The sequence below is a fragment of the Entelurus aequoreus genome, linkage group LG05 (genome assembly GCF_033978785.1).
Source record: "Entelurus aequoreus isolate RoL-2023_Sb linkage group LG05, RoL_Eaeq_v1.1, whole genome shotgun sequence".
Taxonomy (NCBI): Eukaryota; Metazoa; Chordata; class Actinopteri; order Syngnathiformes; family Syngnathidae; genus Entelurus; species Entelurus aequoreus.
Genome location: NC_084735.1, coordinates 20396260 through 20419504, shown reverse-complemented (window position 1 = coordinate 20419504; position 23245 = coordinate 20396260). Strand labels below are relative to the sequence as shown.

Genomic DNA, 23245 nt, shown 5'->3' with positions numbered 1-23245 from the left:
GGGACCCCGGGTGGACCACTAGCCTGTGCATCGGTTGGGGACATCTCTGCGCTGCTGACCCGTCTCCGCTCGGGATGGTTTCCTGTTGGCCCCGCTGTGGACTGGACTCTCGCTGATGTGTTGGATCCACTGTGGACTGGACTTTCACAATGTTATGTCAGACCCACTCGACATCCATTGCTTTCGGTCTCCCCTAGAGGGGGGGGGGGGGGGGGGGGGTTACCCACATATGCGGTCCTCTCCAAGGTTTCTCATAGTCATTCACCGACGTCCCACTGGGGTGAGTTTTTCCTTGCCCATATGTGGGCTCTGTACCGAGGATGTCGTTGTGGCTTGTACAGCCCTTTGAGACACTTGTGATTTAGGGCTATATAAATAAACATTGATTGATTGATACCCAGTGTTTCCCATAGACTGCCAAAATACCTGTGGCGGTGTGGGCGTGGCTATGGGCGTGGTCACCATGACATCTTCGAGTAATTTGCATAATTTACTACAATGATATGATTTTCTCTAAAAAGGCTCAAAAAATGTATACTTACTAATTAATAATAACAGTTTTGTTTTAAACGTCCATCCATCCATCCATTTTACAATACAATTACAACACTTTATGTACATATTTATGTACAGATTTGAACAATAAGTTATTCACTGAAATATATTTATTAATTGTGGTTCTTACTAAAAATATATCTTATAAAATATAAAAGCTAAAATGTCTCTTAAAGCTCTGCCCCTTTTAATTAGTGCATACTAAATAATTTAACTTTAGCCTACTACTACAACCATATTATTTACCAGCAACATAAAGTGAAACAGAGGCAGAGGTGTCCTGCCACAGTCAGTAACAAATAAACAGAAAACAGTAGTGGTCAAATACAAATAAGGCAACAAGAGAAGTATCCTACACTTCTCTTTTGTAAAGTAAATCTGAACAGCCTATATGGGCATCTACATCAACTATATGATTTGCCTGAGAAGCTGGACAGGACAAAAAAAAAAATATATATATATATATATTTTTTAAAAATTTGTGGCAGACGTAATTATTTCGTGGCGGGTCGCCACAAATAAATGAATGTGTGGGAAACACTGGGTACCGGTATACCCTACAACCCAGCTCCTTCTTTATTACAATCCTTTGACCGCGCATGCACATGCATCCTCCACTGTTGCAATTTCTGATACAAATTAGCCTAAAGTTCTAATTATAACAGTCAGTAGACTTGCTATGGAAGCGCTAAAAACTACAACAAAGATGGCGGGGAGAAAACACAGTCACGCCATGTAAATAAACCCCCCCAAAAAACGGTGCATCCTTGGAAGTGATTTAAAGATGGTCTGTCAATCGTAATCTATAAAACATTTTGACCAAAGAATCACCATTACATGTCATGTAGACCACAAAGCAAAAAAATCATAGTGTGACCCCTTTAGCTACAACCTATCCAAGTGCGTACCTGTCAGCAGACTGCGGGACGAGCTTCTTCCACTTGGCTACCAGGCCTTTTGCCACCTCGGCGGCTACTTCATGTTTCCGAAAAGAGTTCACAGTTTTCCCCACTCCGGTTTCCTGCAGGGAGAAGAGTCCAAAACAAACTTGAAAATCAAATCACGCAGAGATGACCCAGAAAAATTGGGATATTGGGCATTTAAAAATGGTCAACTGCTGGGACGAACGTGACACAACGTCCGGTTTCTGTTGTCTCGGATGTAAGCTCTTGAGGGGCGTATTTTTAGCGAGTAGTCAGGTGAAATCCAAACAAAAATGACACATACATACGCTGCTCTCGCATCTGGAAATGGTTCCATTGGGGTTTTTGTAAAACGTTATGACAGAGTTAATTTTATGTGATTGACTTGTACTGTATTCACGATGAAGGCTGCACCTTATCAGAACATAAGCGTGTTGATTAGTTTTTTTTTTAGATAATATCAGTATGTATGCTGTATATATGTGTGTACGTATTAGGGCTGGGCGATATATCGAATATACTCGATATATCGCGGGTTTGTCTCTGTGCGATATAGAAAATGACTATATCGTGATATTCGAGTATACGTTCTCACGCAGTTGCTTTTAGCTGCGGGCATTACACTACAGGTTTTTCTCACTCTTTCTTGTCTCTCCTTCTCACAGAGACGTAAAACAAGCGCACCTTCTTACATACGTCACATACTGTCGCGTCATACGCCCTCGCTGAGCAGAGAGGTAGCAGCATGGGTAACATTAGCTGTGATGCTAATGCGGAGTACGAGAGAGAGAAGGTGCGAATCTGGTAAAAAAATGAAGGAAGAATTAATTCCTAAGAAAAACAGCACGGGGTCCATCGACTGGCGGTGGTTTGGCTTCAATTGGGAAGATGTCGAACAAGTATGCGGCAAAAGCGTTGTTACAAAAAGTAGCACCTACTGCTAATTTGTGGCATAATTTGAAAAGTCACCCGCTGGAGAATGAAGAGTGCTTGAAACTCCGCATGTCAACATCTCCGTTCGGTACCATAGCCACAAAATGCCGAAGCAACCATTTCCAGATCAACACCGTATGAAAAAAATAGTCAACAACAGAATGAGATGACGTCCGCAGGAACCTACCACATAGCGAAGGACATACACTATTTGATTTCCTATTATGCAGCTCATTTTTATTTGACACTTATTGAAATATCTTGTGTGACATCATGCACAAAAGTTCACTTTATTTGTTTTAAACTATTGTAGTGGCGTTCTGTACAAAAAGTGCACTTTAATTTAGTGTTGTTTTGATATGTCATCTTAGTGACATCATGCACAAAAGTGCACTCATAGCTTGTTTTAAAATGTCTCTGACAATCTTGCACTTTCTGTTTTGAAATTACACGGATGTTTGTGCCACTGCTTAATAACTGTTTAATAAATACAGTTTTGGTAAATTTACTTAATTGTGGTTTCAGTTTCTGCATGAAAGTTTAAAATGAGCATACATGAATGCAGTATGAACAAGAATGTTTTAATGTAGACACATAGAATCATCATACTGCTGTGATTATATGCATCAAGTGTTCATTCAAGGCTAAGGCAAAATATCGAGATATATATAAAGGTATTGTGACATGGCTTAAAAATATTGAGATATTAATAAAAGGCCATATCGCCCAGCCCTAGCATGTATGATATTTGTATGATGCATTTGAATGGTGTTTTAACTTGCACTGTATTCACTTTGTCCCTACCCCTTAGGACTACAGATGGAAATCAGGTACTAAGCTACAGTCTGGTACAAGCATCTCTGCTTTTATGCATATTGTAATTGTCCTAATAAATAAATAAAATGAATACGAAATGAAAAATAAGATAAGGTGGAAAAACGTTCAAGAAGAACCACCAAAAAATGCAGAGAGAAGTAGTTCCTGCTGAACCTGTCGCTCTCGTCAGGTAGAGCAGAATTTGCCCACGGGGGATGATATTTGCCTTTCTTTTAACTGATCGGTGATTGCCCATTTTGACCGCAGCTGTGTCCCAGTGTTTACATGGCTAAAGATTGTACTTGCATGAAAAATTCCTCCAAAAAAGGGGTGCACTATCAGGTAGAAACTTTTAATACATTTCCGTATTCCTTTTTACACACATGCAGAGTACACATGTGTCGTCTATCCACAGTAAAAGATACTAATCCTTACCATAATGGCGGAAAAAAAACCTATGTTTCTTTAAAGTACATGAGGACTGGAGGAAAAGGAATGGTTAAGCATGCTACAAACACACACCGAGCAGGACGACACAAGAAGTTAACTGCTAAAGCTTAGTAAGTAAAGTAGGGGTGATCGATCCAGATGTCGATACTTTTTATACTTATCATAGTATCACTATATAAACGATACTCAAGTGATTAGATCGGTATTCTTTTTCTTGTTCTTGTTATGGATGGGTACTGTTCACATTTGAACCAATACGGCACCAACTCCTGGGACCGGGGAATTGATACTCAGTACTCAACGATAACCATTTTAGGTACCGTATTTTTCAGACTATAAGTCGCAGTTTTTTTCATAGTTTGGCCGGGGGTGCGACTTATTCTCAGGAGCGACTTATGTGTGAAATTATTAACACATTACCGTAAAATATCAAATAATATTATTTAGCTCATTCACGTAAGAGACTAGACGTATAAGATTTCATGGGATTTAGCGATTAGGAGTGACAGATTGTTTGGTAAACGTATAGCATGTTCTATATGTTATAGTTATTTGAATGACTCTTACCATAATATGTTACGTTAACATACCAGCCACGTTCTCAGTTGGTTATTTATGCCTCACTTATTCAGCCTGTTGTTCACTATTCTTTATTTATTTTAAATTGCCTTTCAAATGTCTATTCTTGGTGTTGGGTTTTATCAAATAAATTTCCCCCAAATATGCAACTTATATATGTTTTTTTCCTTCTTTATTATGCATTTTCGGCCGGTGCGACTTATACTCCGGAGCGACTTATACTCCGAAAAATACGGTACTTTGTCGGTAGCAAACAATGCTAATTAAAGAGAGTTGGAAAGCCTTATTGGAGTTGTAACGAAACGAGTTGGAACGTTCACTTGTACGAAATCGGACGAGAAGACGTTCGCAAAGGCGGGCTGAACACCCTCCGAATCGATCAATCAATGTTTACTTATATAGCCCTAAATCACGAGTGTCTCAAAGGGATGCACAAGCCACAACGACAATATTGTTGTCTGGGTGGAAATCGGGAGAAATTCGGGAGAATGGATGCCCTGGGAGATTTTCGGGAGGGGCACTGAAATTCGGGAGTCTCCCAACAAAAATCAGGAGGGTTGGCAAGTATGACTGGGAGACGCAACTGCTCTGTACTTCTCCCTACGTCCGTGTACCACTCCGTACAGCGGCGTTTTAAAACGTCATAAATTTTACTTTTTGAAACCGATACCGCTAATTTTCGATATTACATTTTAAAGCATTTATCGGCCGATAATATCGGCAGTCTGATATTAACGGACATTTCTAGATGGAACATTATGTGGTTGCAGTACAAGTACAAATGTCCAGAAAAAATAAAACATCCTTAAGGTACTATGTTCATTACACTGTTTTTTAACCTTCCGCCTCAGCCACACCAGGTCTGTTGCCGTAACTTGCTCAGCTGTCACTTCCGCTGTGTCCGCCGCTTCCCTTGTGGTTTAAAGTTGTGTTGCGGCTTTACATTTTTGTGTTGTGGCTTATCTGAAAGTTCTGTTGTAATTTATGATATGGTCTTGTCGCGTTTGCATTTGTTTGAAATTTTCTCAGCCACCGTAAGTATCCGGCATTTTGGTTTTGATGACTGATGGCGTCCGGCAGACAGGCTTGAGTAACTTTTAACGTCCTTATCACTAAAATTGCTAAACTTCATATAGAAGTCTGCCGTTCTTAGATCAAATGTTTTCATTTTTCTCAGAACAATTTTGGATCGACACCTTTCTTACGGAAGGCTTGCCGAGTACAGATTGATGTACTTGAATATTAGGAACATAAATCAATATATCGATTAACTGTTACACTTTTAGGTCTTACCCTTTATGATACTCTGATACATGTGCAGCCAGTGGTAACTGACTGGTGGCCATGGTGACATGTTTGCCCCCACCAAAAGAAAACAGGAAGTAAGGCGACTGCCTTTAGGTCACGTGGTTGTAACCCAGCAATAGTGCATTTTAGTCTCTTCCTGAAAGCCCAATATCATATACTTTAAGTGAGTAGTGTATGAACCAAGAGTCAAAACACAGCTTACCACCAGGATGTCGACGGTCATCGGAAGCTCTCCCAGTCTTTTAAGAGTCTTTAGGAGCTGGAAAAAGAGAGAGGAAAATGAAGATTCTGGTTGCTAATGCTTGAAAAAAAAGAGGATGCTTTGGACATGAATGATTTTAATAAACAGCAATGTGCACATCTTTGTGTCTTCAGCAACTAAATTCTAAGGTTAACATTCTGCTGTGAGGACCACTTTATCTGACGGTCAAGTATATTTTCACAAGCCATATTCCAGGGGTGTCGAAACATTTTTCAAATTTTAATATTTTAAAACCATCCATCCAACTGAAGGGCTTTCTTAAATTTTGGTGAGTGTTAAAAGTCCCGGGGACCCAAAAAGGGTCTTAGTCATTAAAGTGTTGAAAATAAGTCTAACATATATTTTTATTTTAACACTTAAATATCTATAGATCAACTTCATAAGTTTTTATTATTTTTTCATGTTTTATGCCCTTTTCCCCAAATAAATCCGTTTTTATGGCAAGAACACAAAATATCCAAAACCTTTCTCAAAATTGAAAATTTAATGTGAAACATTGGAGCATTCATAGATAAATACATCATAAAAACATTGCTTTTGATTCACTATTATATTTGAACAACAACAGTATGTATATATATGTATATATATATATATATATATATATATATATATATATTTATTATTATTATTACTTCCAATGCCTAAATCACTAGATCAGCTTTAAACCTATCCATCGATTATACGTTTTTATGATTTTTTGAGCAATGACGGTTTCAAAGAAAAAAAACTTCCTGCATGGCAGCTTTGTGTTATTAATGTCAACATTGTTTTATATTGTATTAATATCCATGGATGGATGGATAGTAATACAAAATAAACAGTGGAATAAAAGCGCTAATATGTGTAATGTAAGGAAAACAATGGTGACTGTTTATTTTTTATTAATAGTATTTTTTAAATGTGCCACGGCCTGTTAAAACAACATCTGGGACCGGCAAATGGCCCCCGGGCCACACTTTGGATAGAAGTGCCTACTGTAATTCCAAGAAAGCTCTGTTTTGATATTTGACACAAAATATCCAAAACCTTTCTCAAAATTGAATATTTAATGTGAAACATTGGAGCATTCATAGATAAATACATCATAAAAACTAGAGATGTCCGATAATGTCTTTTTTGCCGATATCCGATATTCCGATATTGTCCAACTCTTAATTACCGATTCCATTATCAACCGATACCGATATATACAGTCGTGGAATTAACACATTATGCCTAATTTTGTTGTGATGCCCCGCTGGATGTATTAAACAATGTAACAAGGTTTTCCAAAATAAATCAACTCAAGTTATGGAAAAAAATGCCAACATGGCACTGCCATATTTATTATTGAAGTCACAAAGTGCATTATTTTTTTAACATGCCTCAAAACAGCAGCTTGGAGTTTGGGACATGCTCTCCCTGAGAGAGCATGAGGAGGTTGAGGTGGGCGGGGTTGAGGTGTGTGTGGGGGGGGTGGGGGGGGTAGGGGATGGCGGGGGGTGTATATTGTAGCCTCCCGGAAGAGTTAGTGCTGCAAGGGGTTCTGGGTATTTGTTCTGTTGTGTTACGGTGTGGATGTTCTCCCGAAATGTGTTTGTCATTCTTGTTTGGTGTGGGTTCTCACAGTGTGGTGCATATTTGTAACAGTGTTAAAGTTGTTTATACGGCTACCCTCAGTGTGACCTTTATGGCTGTTGACGAAGTATGCATTGCATTCACTTGTGTGTGTGAAAAGCCGTAGATATTATGTGACTGGGCCAGCACGCAAAGGCAGTGCCTTTAAGGTTTATTGGCGCTCTGTACCTCTCCCTGTGTCCGTGTACACAGCGGCGTTTTCAAAAGTCTTCAATTTTACTTTTTGAAACCGATACCGATAATTTTGAAACCGATACCGATAATTTCCGATATTACATTTTTAAAGCATTTATCGGCCGATAATAAAAACATTGCTTTAATTCACTATTATATTTGAACGACAGTATATATATATATATATATATATATATATATATATATATATATATATAAAGTTTTATCATTATTAGTTCCAATGCCTAAATCACTAGATCAGCTTTAAACCTATCCATCGATTATATGTTTTTATGATTTTTTTGAGCAATGACAGTTTTAAAGAAAAAAAACTTCCTACATGGCAGCTTTGTTTTATTAGTGTCAACATTGCAACATTTTTTCCCCTTACATTACACATATTAGCGCTTTTATTCCACTGTTAATTTTTTATTAATAGTATTTTTCAAATGTGCCACGGCCCACTTTGGATAGTAGTGCCTACTGTAATTCCAAGAAAGCTCTGTTTTGATATTTGTGCTTGAACAAAAGGATAACCCTCCTGATGTTATCGTTTTGAAATTATTTGTCTAATATCCTGTTTCGATGCAAAAGACACCAAGTCAACACTTTTTTGCGTTTGTTTGAACTATCATCGTGTGCTGGTTGCTTGCTAGCTAGCTAGCTACTTGGCTACTAGCTAAGCTACAATGGCCCAGAATGGTGTCGGACATCAAAACTTAACATGCCGGGGTCGAAGGGGACTGACCAACAAGGCGTGTGTCTGAAAGCAGGGTGGTTTACAACTGCACGACACCGGTTTAGAACCAGTTTAAAAATTGCAAATAAGTCAAGCTAAGGAGCAGGTTTAAAGCCTCTATTTATCGTGACGTTTACAACTAGGCGTTCAAGTGCGGTCGGAAATGTGGCAACTATTCACATAAGAGACAATGTATATGCCGTGTTCAAATATACAGCAATACAATTATGTTCACTTTTATAGTGTGAACGTATTTTTGGAGCAGAATATTGATTTCACGTGTATATTGAGATATGGTGTAGTAACGAAGTAATACACTAAATCATAAACATATACAAAACGAGCACTACACAAGTCGATCTCTTTTATATTAGTCAATAGAATTATTGTCCATGGATAACGACTATGATATTTTAGGCTGGTACTGTTGATTCGATTCGCTTTTTTTTTTCATGTCCGTCGTCGTCAAGTGTAGAAAACTGATTTAATCGACATTTGCAAATATATGATCCCCCGTCGTACGTGAACGCATCACCCAAACCCCCTACGCTAGCACTCCAGGACCTGCTTATGGCCTTCGTTCCCGTTGGGACTCTGGTGACAAACGGCCGAAAAATGGGAAACAGTCGTTGTCACACATCGCGTTCACCCGCAGCGCATTACATCCACCAATGTTTTACCTTTCGGGGCTCCGGACTCTCCATTAACCGGGACTGAAGTCTGTCCACTGTTTCCAGCAGGTCCTCCGCCATGTTTACTGTTGGCAAATGTTTGCCCGGAAGCGGCTTCATCCCGACGGAGATGGGGAAGCAAATTTCCGTTATTTTAATGCGTTGTTTTATGGCCATTAAGAACACAGAACATCCACGAAGAGTCCAAATGACAGACTTTTAAACTGCAACTGGTAGATCGTGGCCTGCGGGTGGTTTTAAAAGGGCAATTTATTTAGGGAGTTGCTCGATGACGGATGTACGTCATCGTTGTCGTCAACATACACTTGTTTACGTTACTGTTTTATTTAGGTTAAGTTTTATTTCTTATTATTTGATTAAAATGTGATGGACAACACCATCAGAATATTGTTATAATTAAAATATCCAGGACTAATTGTGACGGATGGTTAGAATAGTCCATCTACGTGTCCTAATACAAACCCCGTTTCCATATGAGTTGGGAAATTGTGTTAGATGTAAATATAAACGGAATGCAATGATTTGCAAATCCCTTTCAACCCATATTCAATTGAATGCACTACAAAGACAAGATATTTGATTAAGATTAAAGATTAAAGTACCAATGATTGTCACACACACACTAGATGTGGCGAAATTTGTCCTCTGCATTTGTCCCATCCCCTTGGGGAGCAGTGGGCAGCAGCGGCGCCGCGCCCGGGAATCATTTTGGTGATTTAACCCCCAACACCAACCCTTTGTTGCTGAGTGCCAAGCAGGGAGGTTATGGGTCCCATTTTTATAGTCTTTGTTCAAACTCATAAACTTAATTTTTTTTTTTGCAAATAATAATTAACTTAGAATTTCATGACTGCAACACGTGCCAAAGTAGTTTCTTTTAACAACACTCAATAAACGATTGGGAACTGAGGAAACTAATTGTTGAAGCTTTGAAAGTGGAATTCTTTCCCATTCTTGTTTTATGTAGAGCTTCAGTCGTTCAACAGTCCGGGGTCTACGCTGTCGTATTTTACGCTTCATAATGCGCCACACATTTTCGATGGGAGACAGGCCTGGACTGCAGGCGGGCCAGGAAAGTACCTGCACTCTTTTTTTTACGAAGCCACACTGTTGTAACACGTGCTGAATGTGGCTCGGCATTGTCTTGCTGAAATAAGCAGGGGCGTCCATAAAAAAGACAGCGGTTAGAGGGCAGCATATGTTGTTCCAAAACCTGTATGTACCTTTCAGCATTAATGGTGCCTTTACAGATGTGTAAGTTACCCATGCCTTGGGCACTAATGCACCCCCATACCATCACAGATGTTGGCTTTTCAACTTTGCGTCGATAACAGTCTGGATGGTTCGCTTCCCCTTTGGTCCGGATGACACGATGTCGAATATTTCCAAAAACAATTTGAAATGTGGACTCATCAGACCACAGAACACTTTTCCACTTTGCATTAGTCCATCTTAGATGATCTCGGGCCCAGAGAAGCCGGTGGCGTTTCTGGGTGTTGTTGATAAATGGCTTTCGCTTTGCATAGTAGAGCTTTAACTTGCACTTACAGATGTAGCGACCAACTGTATTTAGTGACAGTGGTTTTCTGAAGTGTTCCTGAGCACATGTGGTGATATCCTTTAGAGATTGATGTCGGTTTTTGATACAGTGCCGTCTGAGGGATCGAAGGTCACGGTCATTCAATGTTGGTTTCCGGCCATGCCGCTTACGTGCAGTGATTTCTCCTGATTCTCTGAACCTTTTGATAATATTATGGACCGTAGATGTTGAAATCCCTAAATTTCTTGCAATTGCACTTTGAGAAACGTTGTTCTTAAACTGTTTGATAGTGATGGGTCCGGCAACACCGATGCATCGGCGCATGCGTCGAGCTCATAGAGCGATACCCTGTGTCGGTGCGCGTATCGCTTTTAGAAAGTCACGTGACCGAACAGATGACGGCGTGGCGAAGTTGGTAGAGTGGCCGTGCCAGCAATCGGAGGGTTGCTGGTTACTGGGGTTCAATCCCCACCTTCTACCATCCTAGTCACGATACATGTTCACATTATTTGACTGTATCTAAAAAAGATAAAAATATATTTTCATTTAAATGAAGATATGAAATAATCCTAAATGAAATACAATGACTTGGTTTATATTATTGTATATACTAGGTCATAAAATCAGTGTCAGTTGAGTCGGTCCATAGGTTGCCTGTAGGGATTTTTAATGTCCAGCAGATGTCAGTATTTAGTGACACAGTATCGACACAGTATTAATACAGTTTTGCAATGTGTCGAAACGCTTCATGAGGCCTCATCAACCCATCACTACTGTTTGACTATCTGCCAGAGGTGTGGACTCGAGTCACATGACTTGGACTCGAGTCAGACTCGAGTCATGAATTTGATGACTTTAGACTCGACTTGACAAAATGTAAAGAGACTTGCAACTCGACTTAGACTTTAACATCAATGACTTGTGACTTCACTTGGACTTGAGCCTTTTGACTTGACATGACTTGCTACTTTCCCCAAAACCTAAAGCTTAAAAAGTTATTTGGGAGCGCTCCGTAGCTTTCAATTTGTACGTGTCTGTCTATCAGCGTGTGTGCTGCCTGTCAGCGTGTGTGCTCTCAGTACAACAGCCAATCAAATTAGATCTACATTGTTTTCATCACACAGCATTCAGCCAATCAAATTGCAGGACAACCAATGAACAAGAGTTGTCAAACAACGCGCCAGTGAGAAAGATTTATACCAAAGTTGGTTTCGTTCGGGTATAAAAACTACGACTTGGTCAACAAAAACGAATTGCCGTATGCAAATCACGCAGTTCGAATATTACAGACGGAGACGCAACAACTTCCAACTTCGTTCGACATTTGAAGTTGCACAAAGAAGGGTAAGTTTTGAATGTAAGATAACGTTTATTGGCTAAGTAACGTGACTTTTATTTGCTGTGTAGTTAAATCAGTGAGGCTGTAAACTCACTGCTAACGTCATAACCATAGACATCTTATAAGTAGACGCAGCATCGAGCGCTACTGCCTATTGGCGCAGACGAGACGCGGGGCCGCCATCTTGGAGTGGTGATCCGCTCCACTCAGTGCAATTCATTTGGCAGGAGCAATGAACTGTCAGCGCATTTAATTCATTTTACCTCACTGAATACCACTCATTTTCACGCGCTTTTTTGTCATACGTGTAGCTATGATAACGGACACATGTTTTATTATTCATAGTTTGCTTAACAGTAATATAATATTCTTATATGCTATAAGTGACCGAGATCAAAACTGGGAATATAAACCCAGAGAAGGGGGAAAAAAACGGTCAGCTATTTTTAAGTTGAAGAAACAATATGATTACGTTATATATACATGCGTATATCCTACATAAACAATGTATGAATACATTAGATATCTATATATCTTATAGACCGTATCTCTGTTGCTGCAGCAGCAGAGAGTTTATTCTGTCTTGACACTTTGTATTGATATTTTGTATTACATTCTTCCCTTAAATGATAATGTTTACAGTGATTGTTATATATGTATTTTTTATGTATGTCGCTTTGGATAAAAGCGTCTGCCAAATACTTAAACTTATATAAACACCTGAAACTCTTTATATCAGCTAAAACCACCAATCTGTTTCACTGGATTCAGAATAAAACCAAATGCTGTCTTACCCAACAATGTTAGTATTTGAATATTGTTACTTGAAGACTTATTCCTGGTTACAATTATACTGTTAAGAAAGTATTGTCTTATATTTTGCCTAAAATGAGAATGCATCATAATCAGTGGCGGCTTGTGAATTTTGTTTTAGGTGGGGCTGAAAGTTTGTAAACCAAACCCCTGTAGGGTCGTCATCCTCCCCCAGAAGATTTATTTGTGATTTTCACATACAAATATTGAAGATCTTTGCTCCTTCTCAACTCTGTGGTAATGTTATTTTCATAAAATACAACCAATAGTACATTAATGTTAAATCTTACTTGTGAAAAGTAATCACCCGATTTCTATTTTCAACAGTCCGCTCATTTGAGCAGGAAAACGCTGAACACCAGCCCGGCATCTTTGTTTTCTACCTGTCAACTGTCAGTTTAGGCTGCTCGCCGGCTCCTCATCACCACTTCAAGATGCAATTTGCTCGCGTCACAGCAACCAATACTGCGTGTACTTACAAGATGTCTATGGTTATAACATCATTTCAAACACAGCAATATGTTGCGTCCACTGCAGTTTGCTACCTTATTCATACTTTTTGTCAAGTGATTTTTTTAAGCAGGGTTGCATGAGGTACCAAACATAACGTTACGTTAGTCAATGTATCACACACAGTAACATAACGTTAGACGGCGGTCAGCAGCACCGCATATTTTAGCCACCTACAAAAAGACAAACATAGTCAAATAAAGGTCAGTTAAAATTTATACTATATTAAGAATATGTGTACATATTGCATAGAGCCCTGACATCTAAAAAGTACAACTCTGTTCATTGTTATGTTCATGTATTTATGTTTTTCATGTGTATGCACACATCAACACACATACAGTATGAGATGAGATCAATGAGATAAGGTAAGAACAGAATAGAAACTGCTGTGGAACTAGTTACAATGCAATATGCCATGGAAATACAATGTTAACACTTTTGTACAAATAAGTACAGTTGCACTCGTTTTTGCAAATATGTTTATTCTGTAAAGTAATGAGTAAAATGTTTAAAATTGTTTAAACTATTAAAATGACTGGTTAATAGTGCTATTATGAATTGCAATGTCAGTACTATTTTTTTTCCTGCTATTTCAAATGCACATGTTTTAATAAATAAATACAGCGGTTTAAAAGCATACACAATTTGTGTAAAAATATTAGTCTGTGGTTAAAAGGACTTGAAAGGACTCAAAACTCAAAATGCAGGACTTGTGACTTGACTTGAGACTTTCCAGTCTTGACTTTGGACTTGACTCGGACTTGCCTGTCTTGACTCGGGACTTGACTCGAGACTTGAGGGCAAAGACTTGAGACTTACTTGTGACTTGCAAAGCAATGACTTGGTCCCACCTCTGCTATCTGCACACGCAGTTGTGGACAAAGGGGCGTACCTCGCCCCATCCTTTCTTGTGAAAGATGAGCATTTTTTTGGGAAGCTGTTTTTATACCCAATCATGGCACCCACCTGTTGCCAATTAGCCTGCACACCTGTGGGATGTTCCAAATAAGTGTTTGATGAGCATTCCTCAATTTTATCAGTATTTATTGCCACCTTTCCCAACTTCTTTGTCACGTGTTGCTGGCATCAAATTCTAAAGTTAATGATTATTTGCAAAAAAAAAAAAGTTTATCAGTTTGAACATCAAATATGTTGTTTTTGTAGCATATTCAACTGAATAGGGGTTGAAAATGATTTGCAAATCATTGTATTCCGTTTATATTTACATCTAACACAATTTCCCAACTCATATGGAAACGGGGTTTGTAAATACAATGCAATGCAATTCCATCCATCCATTTTCTACAGCTTTATTAAATAAAATATAGTATTAATGGGGTATGTTTGCTATGATATTCTAACAGTTTAATTAAATAATTATTGAAATATGCTGTAGATGCTGCATTTCAATCTTTTTTGGTACGTTCCCATAGCCCTGCAGTGCAGAGGTTTCACCACTGGAGGGCAGCAAAAACAGATTGGACACAAAGGAGACGAAAAACACTCTAAAAGCGCACAAGTATTTTTTTTTACATGTTTTTTACTCGTTGCATGACCATTAAATAAGACAATTTAAGCTTAAACTGGGGCTGGTTGTTGAGGAAGGGTCTGGTATAAGGACCTCTTAAGGCATAGGTGTGATACTCAAGGTCCAGGGGCCAGATCTGACCCACTACATAATTTTACATGGCCCGCAAATAATAATGTGTACCAATAAAATACTTTATTTTTCTTTTTTTTATCAAATGTATTCATTCTTGGGCAGCACGGTGGAGGAGGGGTTAGTGCGTCTGCCTCACAATATGAAGGTCCTGGGTTCGATCCTGTGCTCGGGATCTTTCTGTGTGGAGTTTGCATGTTCTCCCCGTGACTGCGTGGGTTCCCTCCGGGTACTCCGGCTTCCTCCCACCTCCAAAGACATGCACCTGGGGATAGGTTGATTGGCGACACTAAATTGGCCCTAGTGCAGTGGTTCTTAACCTGGGTTCGATCGAACCCGAGGGGTTCGGTGAGTCGGGCTCAGGGGTTCGGTGGTGTCAAGACACACCCGACTCATCGTACCTCCAACAAGGTTAAGAACCACTGAAATAGACCCATATATACCATTACCTACTTGTAATTAATTGGGTTATGTGGAAAATGGGAAAAAACTTTGTGAGAGAGTATAAGGATACACCTTTAGTCAAAAAAGATTTACGACCTTAAGGTCAAAAGGTCAGAGGGGGGTTGGGTGAAGGGGAGGTCAGAAGGAGGCGGGGCTAAGGGGGATACACTTTATGTCAAAATGTGATTGATGGCCCTGTAAGAGGAGGGGTGGGGTGAAGGGGAGGTCAGAGGAAGGTGGGGGTAAGGGGGGTGAGTTACTTTGTGTCAAAATGCGATTTACGACTCTTTGAGTATTAACACATGCACACGCACACACACACATGTATATGTGAATGGTAAGTCTTTGTTAGTACGAGCATTAAGAGAAAATGGAAAAGATGGAGAAACCTGTTGTTTCAGTAGGCATGATTAGTGAAACGCCAGTTTCAATTTATAAAAATGATAAAACTTACCACGACGCTCCTCGGAAAACTAGGATTTTTTTGAATCGCACTCAAATTCCTCCAACTGAGTCTTTGCGGGAGAACTGGATAGACGTCTTGTCTCGAAGCAGCCGGAATTGGAAATGCGTACTGACGACGAAAAGAAGGTTGTCCTTTGAGACCACACCCCCGATGGAGTACGAAAGGACCTCCCCTGCCAATACATCAATCAATCAATCAATGATTATTTATATAGCCCTAAATCACAAGTGTCTCAAAGGGCTGTACAAGCCACAACGACATCCTCGGTACAGAGCCCACATACAATACAATACATCAACGAATAGTATTTGAAAACAATCTTTTTGATAGTCTGATTGGTCGAAACTTTTTACGGGGCTCCACCCCCTTTTGAAAACAATACGCCCCTCGTTTTTTGACTAATCCACTGGAAAAGTGGTCAAAAGTCATGAAAATGTTCAAAAATCACACCCGATACCATTACCATAAGTCTCGCCGATGACCTCGTGAGTCTAGGGATGCCCAATATGTCCAGAAAAATCAAAAAATATCAAAAAATTAGGGGGCCGGATTTTGGACGTCGGCGTACCGCGTTTGGCCTACGACCGTAGTTTGGAGACCGATGGTAAAAATTTACCATTGACGGCTACTTTTGTTCTTTGGATTAAATAGAGAGTAAATCTAGCAGAAATATGCATTATAAACAAAGAGAGAGAGTTTGGAGGGGCAAGAACACCCTCTTGGGACTTTCGCAGCAGCACAGCAGCTGTGAGAAGGCATGCACAGCAAAAGTCATGAAAATGTTTAAAAATTACACGCGTAATAAACAGCACAATTACGGAATTAATAAATATTTTTAAGCAAAGTTACCATCTTTATTGTTAGTTTTGGTTTTTTTGGCGGGCTGAAATCACACACACACACACACACACACACACACACACACACACACACACGCACGCACGCACGCACGCACACACACACACACACACACACACACACACACACACACACACACACACACACACACACAGCAAATTGGATGGTACCATGTCTAGAGAGATAGGTAGAGACAGATTTATTGTTGGTGAGAGATAGGTAGAGACAGATTTATTGTTGGTGTCTGGTTGTTCTCGGCAAAACTATGTCTAATGAGAGTGGTAGAGACAGATTTAAGGCAGGAGAATTTTTTTTTTTTTTTTTTGAACACACACACACACACACACACACACACACACACAACAAATTGGATGGTACCATGTCTAGAGAGATAGGTAGAGACAGATTTATTTTTGGTGAGAGATAGGTAGAGACAGATTTATTGTTGGTGAGAGATAGGTAGAGACAGATTTATTGTTGGTGTCTGGTTGTTGTCGGCAAAACGATGTCTAATGAGAGTGGTAGAGACAGATTTAAGGCGGGAGAATTTGATGACAAAAACCAGATGTTATTTCTCTAGACACTAAAAGGTCTGCTGTTTGTAATGTTACCAAATTACTGATTTTTAATATTTTTTACTTAATAAAGGGTTTGTATTGTGGTCAAAAGTTTCCAAAATGTTTTAAAATTACACCCGGTATTTAGTCCCACAAGACCCACCGCAGGCCTCGCGAACCCCAACAAAGTTGCAGGAGGAGCGGGGGGAGAAAAGTTGGAAAAGTGGTCAAAAGTCCCCAAAATGTCTAAAAATTACACCCGGGTACCACTGCAGGCATCGTGAGTCCTGGGGTGCTGACATGTCCAAAACGCCCTAGTAAAGTTGCAGGACGATTGAAATATATTTTTGTATAATAACTCAGATACGGTAACACTAGCGAGCAGTAGATATTTAAACTGAAAAAAAAACTATGTCCGTTTGATCTTACAAAGTTGGAAAATGACTCTCGGAGTGTTGTTTAATATTATGCGTATTCATTATTTTGTTTTATAGAGGGAATATGGGAAGATTTTAAAGCGAGTGCATTTTTACAAACACAGTTTGAGGAGTCAGATTTTTATTTTTACAAGAAAAAACATACAATATACAATATATATATATAAATTTACTTACAGATTTTTATGCCTCTGGCATGTTGGTTGGTCTTGAAGGAGCGTTGGTCTTTAAAGGACTCCAGCCAAAGCGTTCTGACATTGAAGGGTCGCTTGTGGTGAAAGAGTCCCATTGGGGAGGCTTTTAAAAATTTTTTTTTTTTACTAAAGACCACGACATCGAAGAGTTGCTCGCGGACAACATCATCGAAAAAGACGGCGAAAGTCCTACACCCATATGCGGTAAGTTTTTCTTTGCTTTTTGCATGTTTTTCCTTAAAGCGGCGGTAGGAGATGTTCACACTAGACCGTCTTTTTGCAAAATGAATTTGGCGCGCGGAAAAGTAGGAGGGGTCTGATTCCAGAGGTGGGGGTTTGTTTGCGGGTGCGAGTGTGAAAGTGATGAGTGAAAACGACAGCGCCACATGCCTTTAAAGTCGTTCATATTTTTACCCACACTTTATTGTTACATTTCTTAATGCCAGCTAACAATAAAGACGACAACTTTGTTTAGAAATATTTATTCATACCGACGTGGTGCAAGGACAAATTGTGAAGCAAAATTAAAATTAAATCTAGGGGAAATTGATAGAGTATATGAAACTAAATTCTCGGGAATAATAATTGGTTATAAATTATGTTGGAAAACGCATATTAAATATATAAAAAGGAAAAATATCTAAATGTATTGCTATTCTTTATAAAGTAAAACACATGCTGAATAAGACATGTTTGCATATGTTATATTATTGTTTTTTTTTTATATTTAACATATTGTGTTGAAGTTTGGGGAAATGTTTATAAAACAAACATGGACCCATTAATTAAACTTTAAAAAAGGGGTCGTTAGAATAATACACAAAGTGTGCTACTATGAACATACCAATCTGTTATTTATAAGTTTTAATGTGTTAAAAATGTTTAAATATTGTGTTTTTAAAAACAAAGGAAATTATGTTTTGTGTAAAGAACATTAGCCTTTCAGCTTGTATTCTTAGGTTATTTAAATTAAGAGGAGAAAACTATAATTTACGGGGTATATTGATTTTTGAAAAAGGTAAAGTAAAAACGAATATAAAATACAAACGTATTTCAGTTTTAGGAGTTTAATGGTGGAACAAGCTCAGTGAGGAGCTGAAGACATGTAGTTCTTTTTTAAGGTTTAAGAAAACATTGAAAGGTAAAAATGACGAGAAAAGTGCTGGTAAAAAAAAACTAGTAATCAATGTTTTGAGGACGGTCAAAATAGCGACAATAAATACAAACAAAACAACACTATAGAACACTAAGAATTTATCAGAAATACAAAACACATTAACGTCTTACAAACAACATGCGTTTTGCCTCTAACAATAAACGTTTTAAAGCCTTTACAAATTAAAACATATCAAGAAAAAACAAAGAAAAAACATACAATAGCAGAACAATATTTATGTTTGTTTTGCTAAAGAAAGTATATTATATAGGTGTGGTGCTAATGTTTTATACATGTGTTTATTTTAAACAACACTTTGTTAAAATATTTTAAGGTGTTAGTTATTTTGAGCACATTTGACAATTAATGATAACCGCAATATTTTGGTTACAATAACTGCGATATGACTTTATATTTTAACATTTTTAATTTACATAAACTTGTTGTAAAGCCTCCATGTTTGTTTTGTGTTTTAGCATTAGGAAAAGTTTGTATTGTTTATTATTGTTGTTTGGCACAGTTTATTTTTAACACGCTAAACGTTTTATTGAAGTACATTACAGATTAACACTCGGACATGTCCGAGAAGGAGTATGAAGAAGCGGAGCTAATTTACTGTTTTTGACCAAATTGCATGATTTTGGGTCTTTTTTTTTCTCTTTGAGACAGACCCATGATGAGTGACAGGGGCTACATTCCATATGTCAATGGCATGGTGTGGTGCATTATCCTGTGTAGTAATCCGAAAGACCTGCAAATGGCTGGTATGCGATTTATTTGTTGTTGTTTAAAACTTTATACGTTTATGAGCGTCTAAAAGAGACAAGACAGAGACAGATTTAAGGTGGGAGATTTTGTTGACAAAAACCAGATGTTATTTCTTTAGACACTAAAAGGTCTGAACAACCTCTTAAAGGCCTACTGAAATGAATTTTTTTTATTTAAACGGGGATAGCAGATCTATTCTATGTGTCATACTTGATCATTTCGCGATATTGCCATATTTTTGCTGAAAGGATTTAGTATAGAACAACGACGATAAAGATTGCAACTTTTGGTATCTGATAAAAAAAAGGCTTGCACCTACCGGAAGTAGCGTGACGTAGTCAGTTGAACATATACGCAAAGTTCCCTATTGTTTACAATGATGGCCGCATGAAGTGAGAGAGATTCGGACCGAGAAAGCGACAATTTCCCCATTAATTTGAGCGAGGATGAAAGATTTGTGGATGAGTAAAGTGCAAGTGAAGGACTAGTGGGGAGTTGAAGCTATTCAGATAGGGAAGATGCTGTGAGAGCCGGGGGTGACCTGATATTCAGCTGGGAATGACTACAACAGTAAATAAACACAAGACATATATATACTCTATTAGCCACAACACAACCAGGCTTATATTTAATATGCCACAAATTAATCCTGCATAAAAACACCTGCGTGTTTGTTATGCTAGCTCCTAGCTCCTCTGCTAGCTCCTAGCTCCATAGAACACGCCAATACAATTCAAACACCTGATCAACACACACAATCACTCAGCCCAAAAGACCGTTTACCTAACCCAAGGTTCATAAAGCTTATATATTTTTAAAAAGTTACGTACGTGACGCGCACATACGGTCAAGTTATCGAATGTTTAGCAGCCAAGGCTGCATACTCACGGTACCTGATATTCAGCTGGGAATGACTACAACAGTAAATAAACACAAGACATATATATACTCTATTAGCCACAACACAACCAGGCTTATATTTAATATGCCACAAATTAATCCTGCATAATAACACCTGCGTGTTTGTTATGCTAGCTCCTAGCTCCTCTGCTAGCTCCTAGCTCCATAGAACACGCCAATACAATTCAAACACCCGATCAACACACACAATCACTCAGCCCAAAAGACCGTTCACCTAACCCAAGGTTCATAAAGCTTATATATTTTTAAAAAGTTACGTACGTGACGCGCACTTACGGTACGGTACGTGTTATGCTAGCTCCTAGCTCCTCTGCTAGCTCCTAGCTCCATAGAACACGCCAATACAATTCAAACACATGATCAACACACACAATCACTCAGCCCAAAAGACCGTTCACCTAACCCAAGGTTCATAAAGCTTATATATTTTAAAAAAGTTACGTACATACGCAAAAAAAAGCCAAAGCTGCATACTCACAGTAGCACGTCTGCGTCTTTGTCATCCAAATCAAAGTAATCCTGGTAAGAGTCTGTGTTGTCCCAGTTCTCTACAGGCGTCTGTGTATCCAAATCAAAAGTCCTCCTGGTTAGAGTCTCTGTTATCCGAGTTCTTCCATCTTGACTGCATCTTTCGGGAATGTAAACAAAGAAGCGCCGGCTGTGTACTGTTGTGGCTGACTACGTTCGAAAAATACGTCCATTTCGCACCGACAACTTTCTTCTTTGCTTGCTTGGCTTCCTTCTCCATAATGCAATGAACATGATTGAAACAGATTCACGAACACAGATGTCCAGAATACTGTGGAATTATGAAATGAAAACAGAGCTTTTTCATATTGGCTTCAATGTGGAAGGCATACCCGTGTTCGTCGGGCTACGTCACGCGCATACGTCATCCTCAGAGGCGTTTCGAACCGGAAGTTTAGCGGCAAATTTAAAATGTCACTTTATAAGTTAACCCGGCCGTATTGGCATGTGTTATAATGTTAAGATTTCATCATTGATATATAAACTATCAGACTGCGTGGTCGGTAGTAGTGGGTTTCAGTAGGCCTTTAAACTGGATCATATCAGTACAATTTTTAACTTTTTTTTACTTAATCCATTTCATAATGTAATTTTACATACTGATATGCTAAAAGTTTGAAGTGTTGTATGTGCATACAAAAGGTTTTTATGAAATGCAAGATGGCTTTTTGGTGCAAACATTTTTACAATGATGTCTGTCTTTTTTAGTTTTAAATGATCTTAAAACTCTGATCTTTTTGAGCCTTTTGATGTCTTTTCACTTTGCTTTAATTTATTTTTGAGTCATCTTTCTCTATCGACACCCCACTAGTACCATCCCCCTTTCAGCACACACAAACCATTTAGTTATGACATGCAGTAGCTAGAAGCACTCCAATGTTTGTGTATGATCATGATTTCTGGTTATGTTAGGCCAGCAGAGAAGGCCTTGCTGGCCTCTTGCTAATCAATTTCTATGAGCCACACAAGACGACTGTATTTGGTTTTTAGTTTTGCTGAACTAACAACTATAAGAATTAAGGCATCATGTCACACAGCTAAATTTCAGCCAGAGGCAAGCTAGTGTAGTTTGTGTTGCACGTTCACACAAACTTCCTGATTGTGGAATTGTTACGCCATATGCTAATTTAAACAACTTCTAAAATACTTTGACATGGCATTTTATAAGCAGCTTGAACAGGGCGAAAAACACGGGTGGAAAAATCTGCTACAGACTGAGCACTAAATTCATATGATGTTAATTATCTTATTAATTATCTGCTGTTTTTTCTTTATGTACAAAACTGGTGTGTTATCATAACTGGAACTGTTCAGATGTTATTAGGATAAAGCAAAACCAAACTTGTGTGTAAAATACAAAATAGTTTACTGCGGGATTCTTTTTTTTAAGCTCTAAAGCAGGGGTCTCTAAACTTTTTGACTCGGGGGCCGCAGTAGGTCAAAAAAATTTGGCCAGGCTTATATATATATATATATATATATATATATATATATATATATATATATATATATATATATATATATATATATATATATATATATATATATATAAATATATATATATATATATATAAATATATATATATATATATATATATATATATATATATATATATATATATATATATATATATATATATATATATATATATATATATATATATATATATATATATATATATATATATATATATATATATATATATTCAGAGAGCGATGATGTCACGTTATCGATGGGAAAATGCATTTTTAGACAATATCATTTGCCTGAGCGGTTAGGAGACACCAAGAGTAACAAGCGGTAGAAAATGGATTAGAAAGGACAGATTTAAAAAAAAAAAATTTAATAAAAATTAAAACAACTTTTTTTTTTTTTTTAATTTGGGACTTCCTCCTCCTCCTCAAAAGAGGAGTTTTTTGTTTTTTTTTTAGCTTTCTCCAGGTATTTTTTAAATGTGGTTATTAGATCCCGTGATGAAGGATTTGTGCAATTTACATTG

At 38.1% G+C, this 23245-nt stretch overlaps 1 protein-coding gene and 1 long non-coding RNA gene across 2 annotated transcripts in view; both read right to left on the bottom strand.

Moving 5' to 3' along the window:
* Window positions 1-9286, bottom strand: part of eloa (elongin A) — a 36674-nt gene extending 27388 nt beyond the window's left edge. Inside the window, exons 1-3 of the mRNA XM_062047364.1 lie at window positions 9040-9286; window positions 5767-5823; window positions 1464-1576 (exon numbers count right to left, since the gene is read on the bottom strand). Coding sequence (XP_061903348.1) covers window positions 1464-1576; window positions 5767-5823; window positions 9040-9207 — 338 coding nt within the window. The 5' untranslated portion in view covers window positions 9208-9286. The remainder of the gene's footprint in view (window positions 1-1463; window positions 1577-5766; window positions 5824-9039) is intronic.
* A 5526-nt stretch (window positions 9287-14812) lies between these two features.
* Window positions 14813-21520, bottom strand: LOC133650284 (uncharacterized). The gene is made up of 3 exons (XR_009826217.1): window positions 21196-21520; window positions 15815-15998; window positions 14813-15181 (listed from the first exon to the last, which is right to left on the bottom strand). It is a non-coding gene; the product is annotated as an uncharacterized LOC133650284 (long non-coding RNA).
* Between the last annotated feature and the right edge of the window lie 1725 nt (window positions 21521-23245).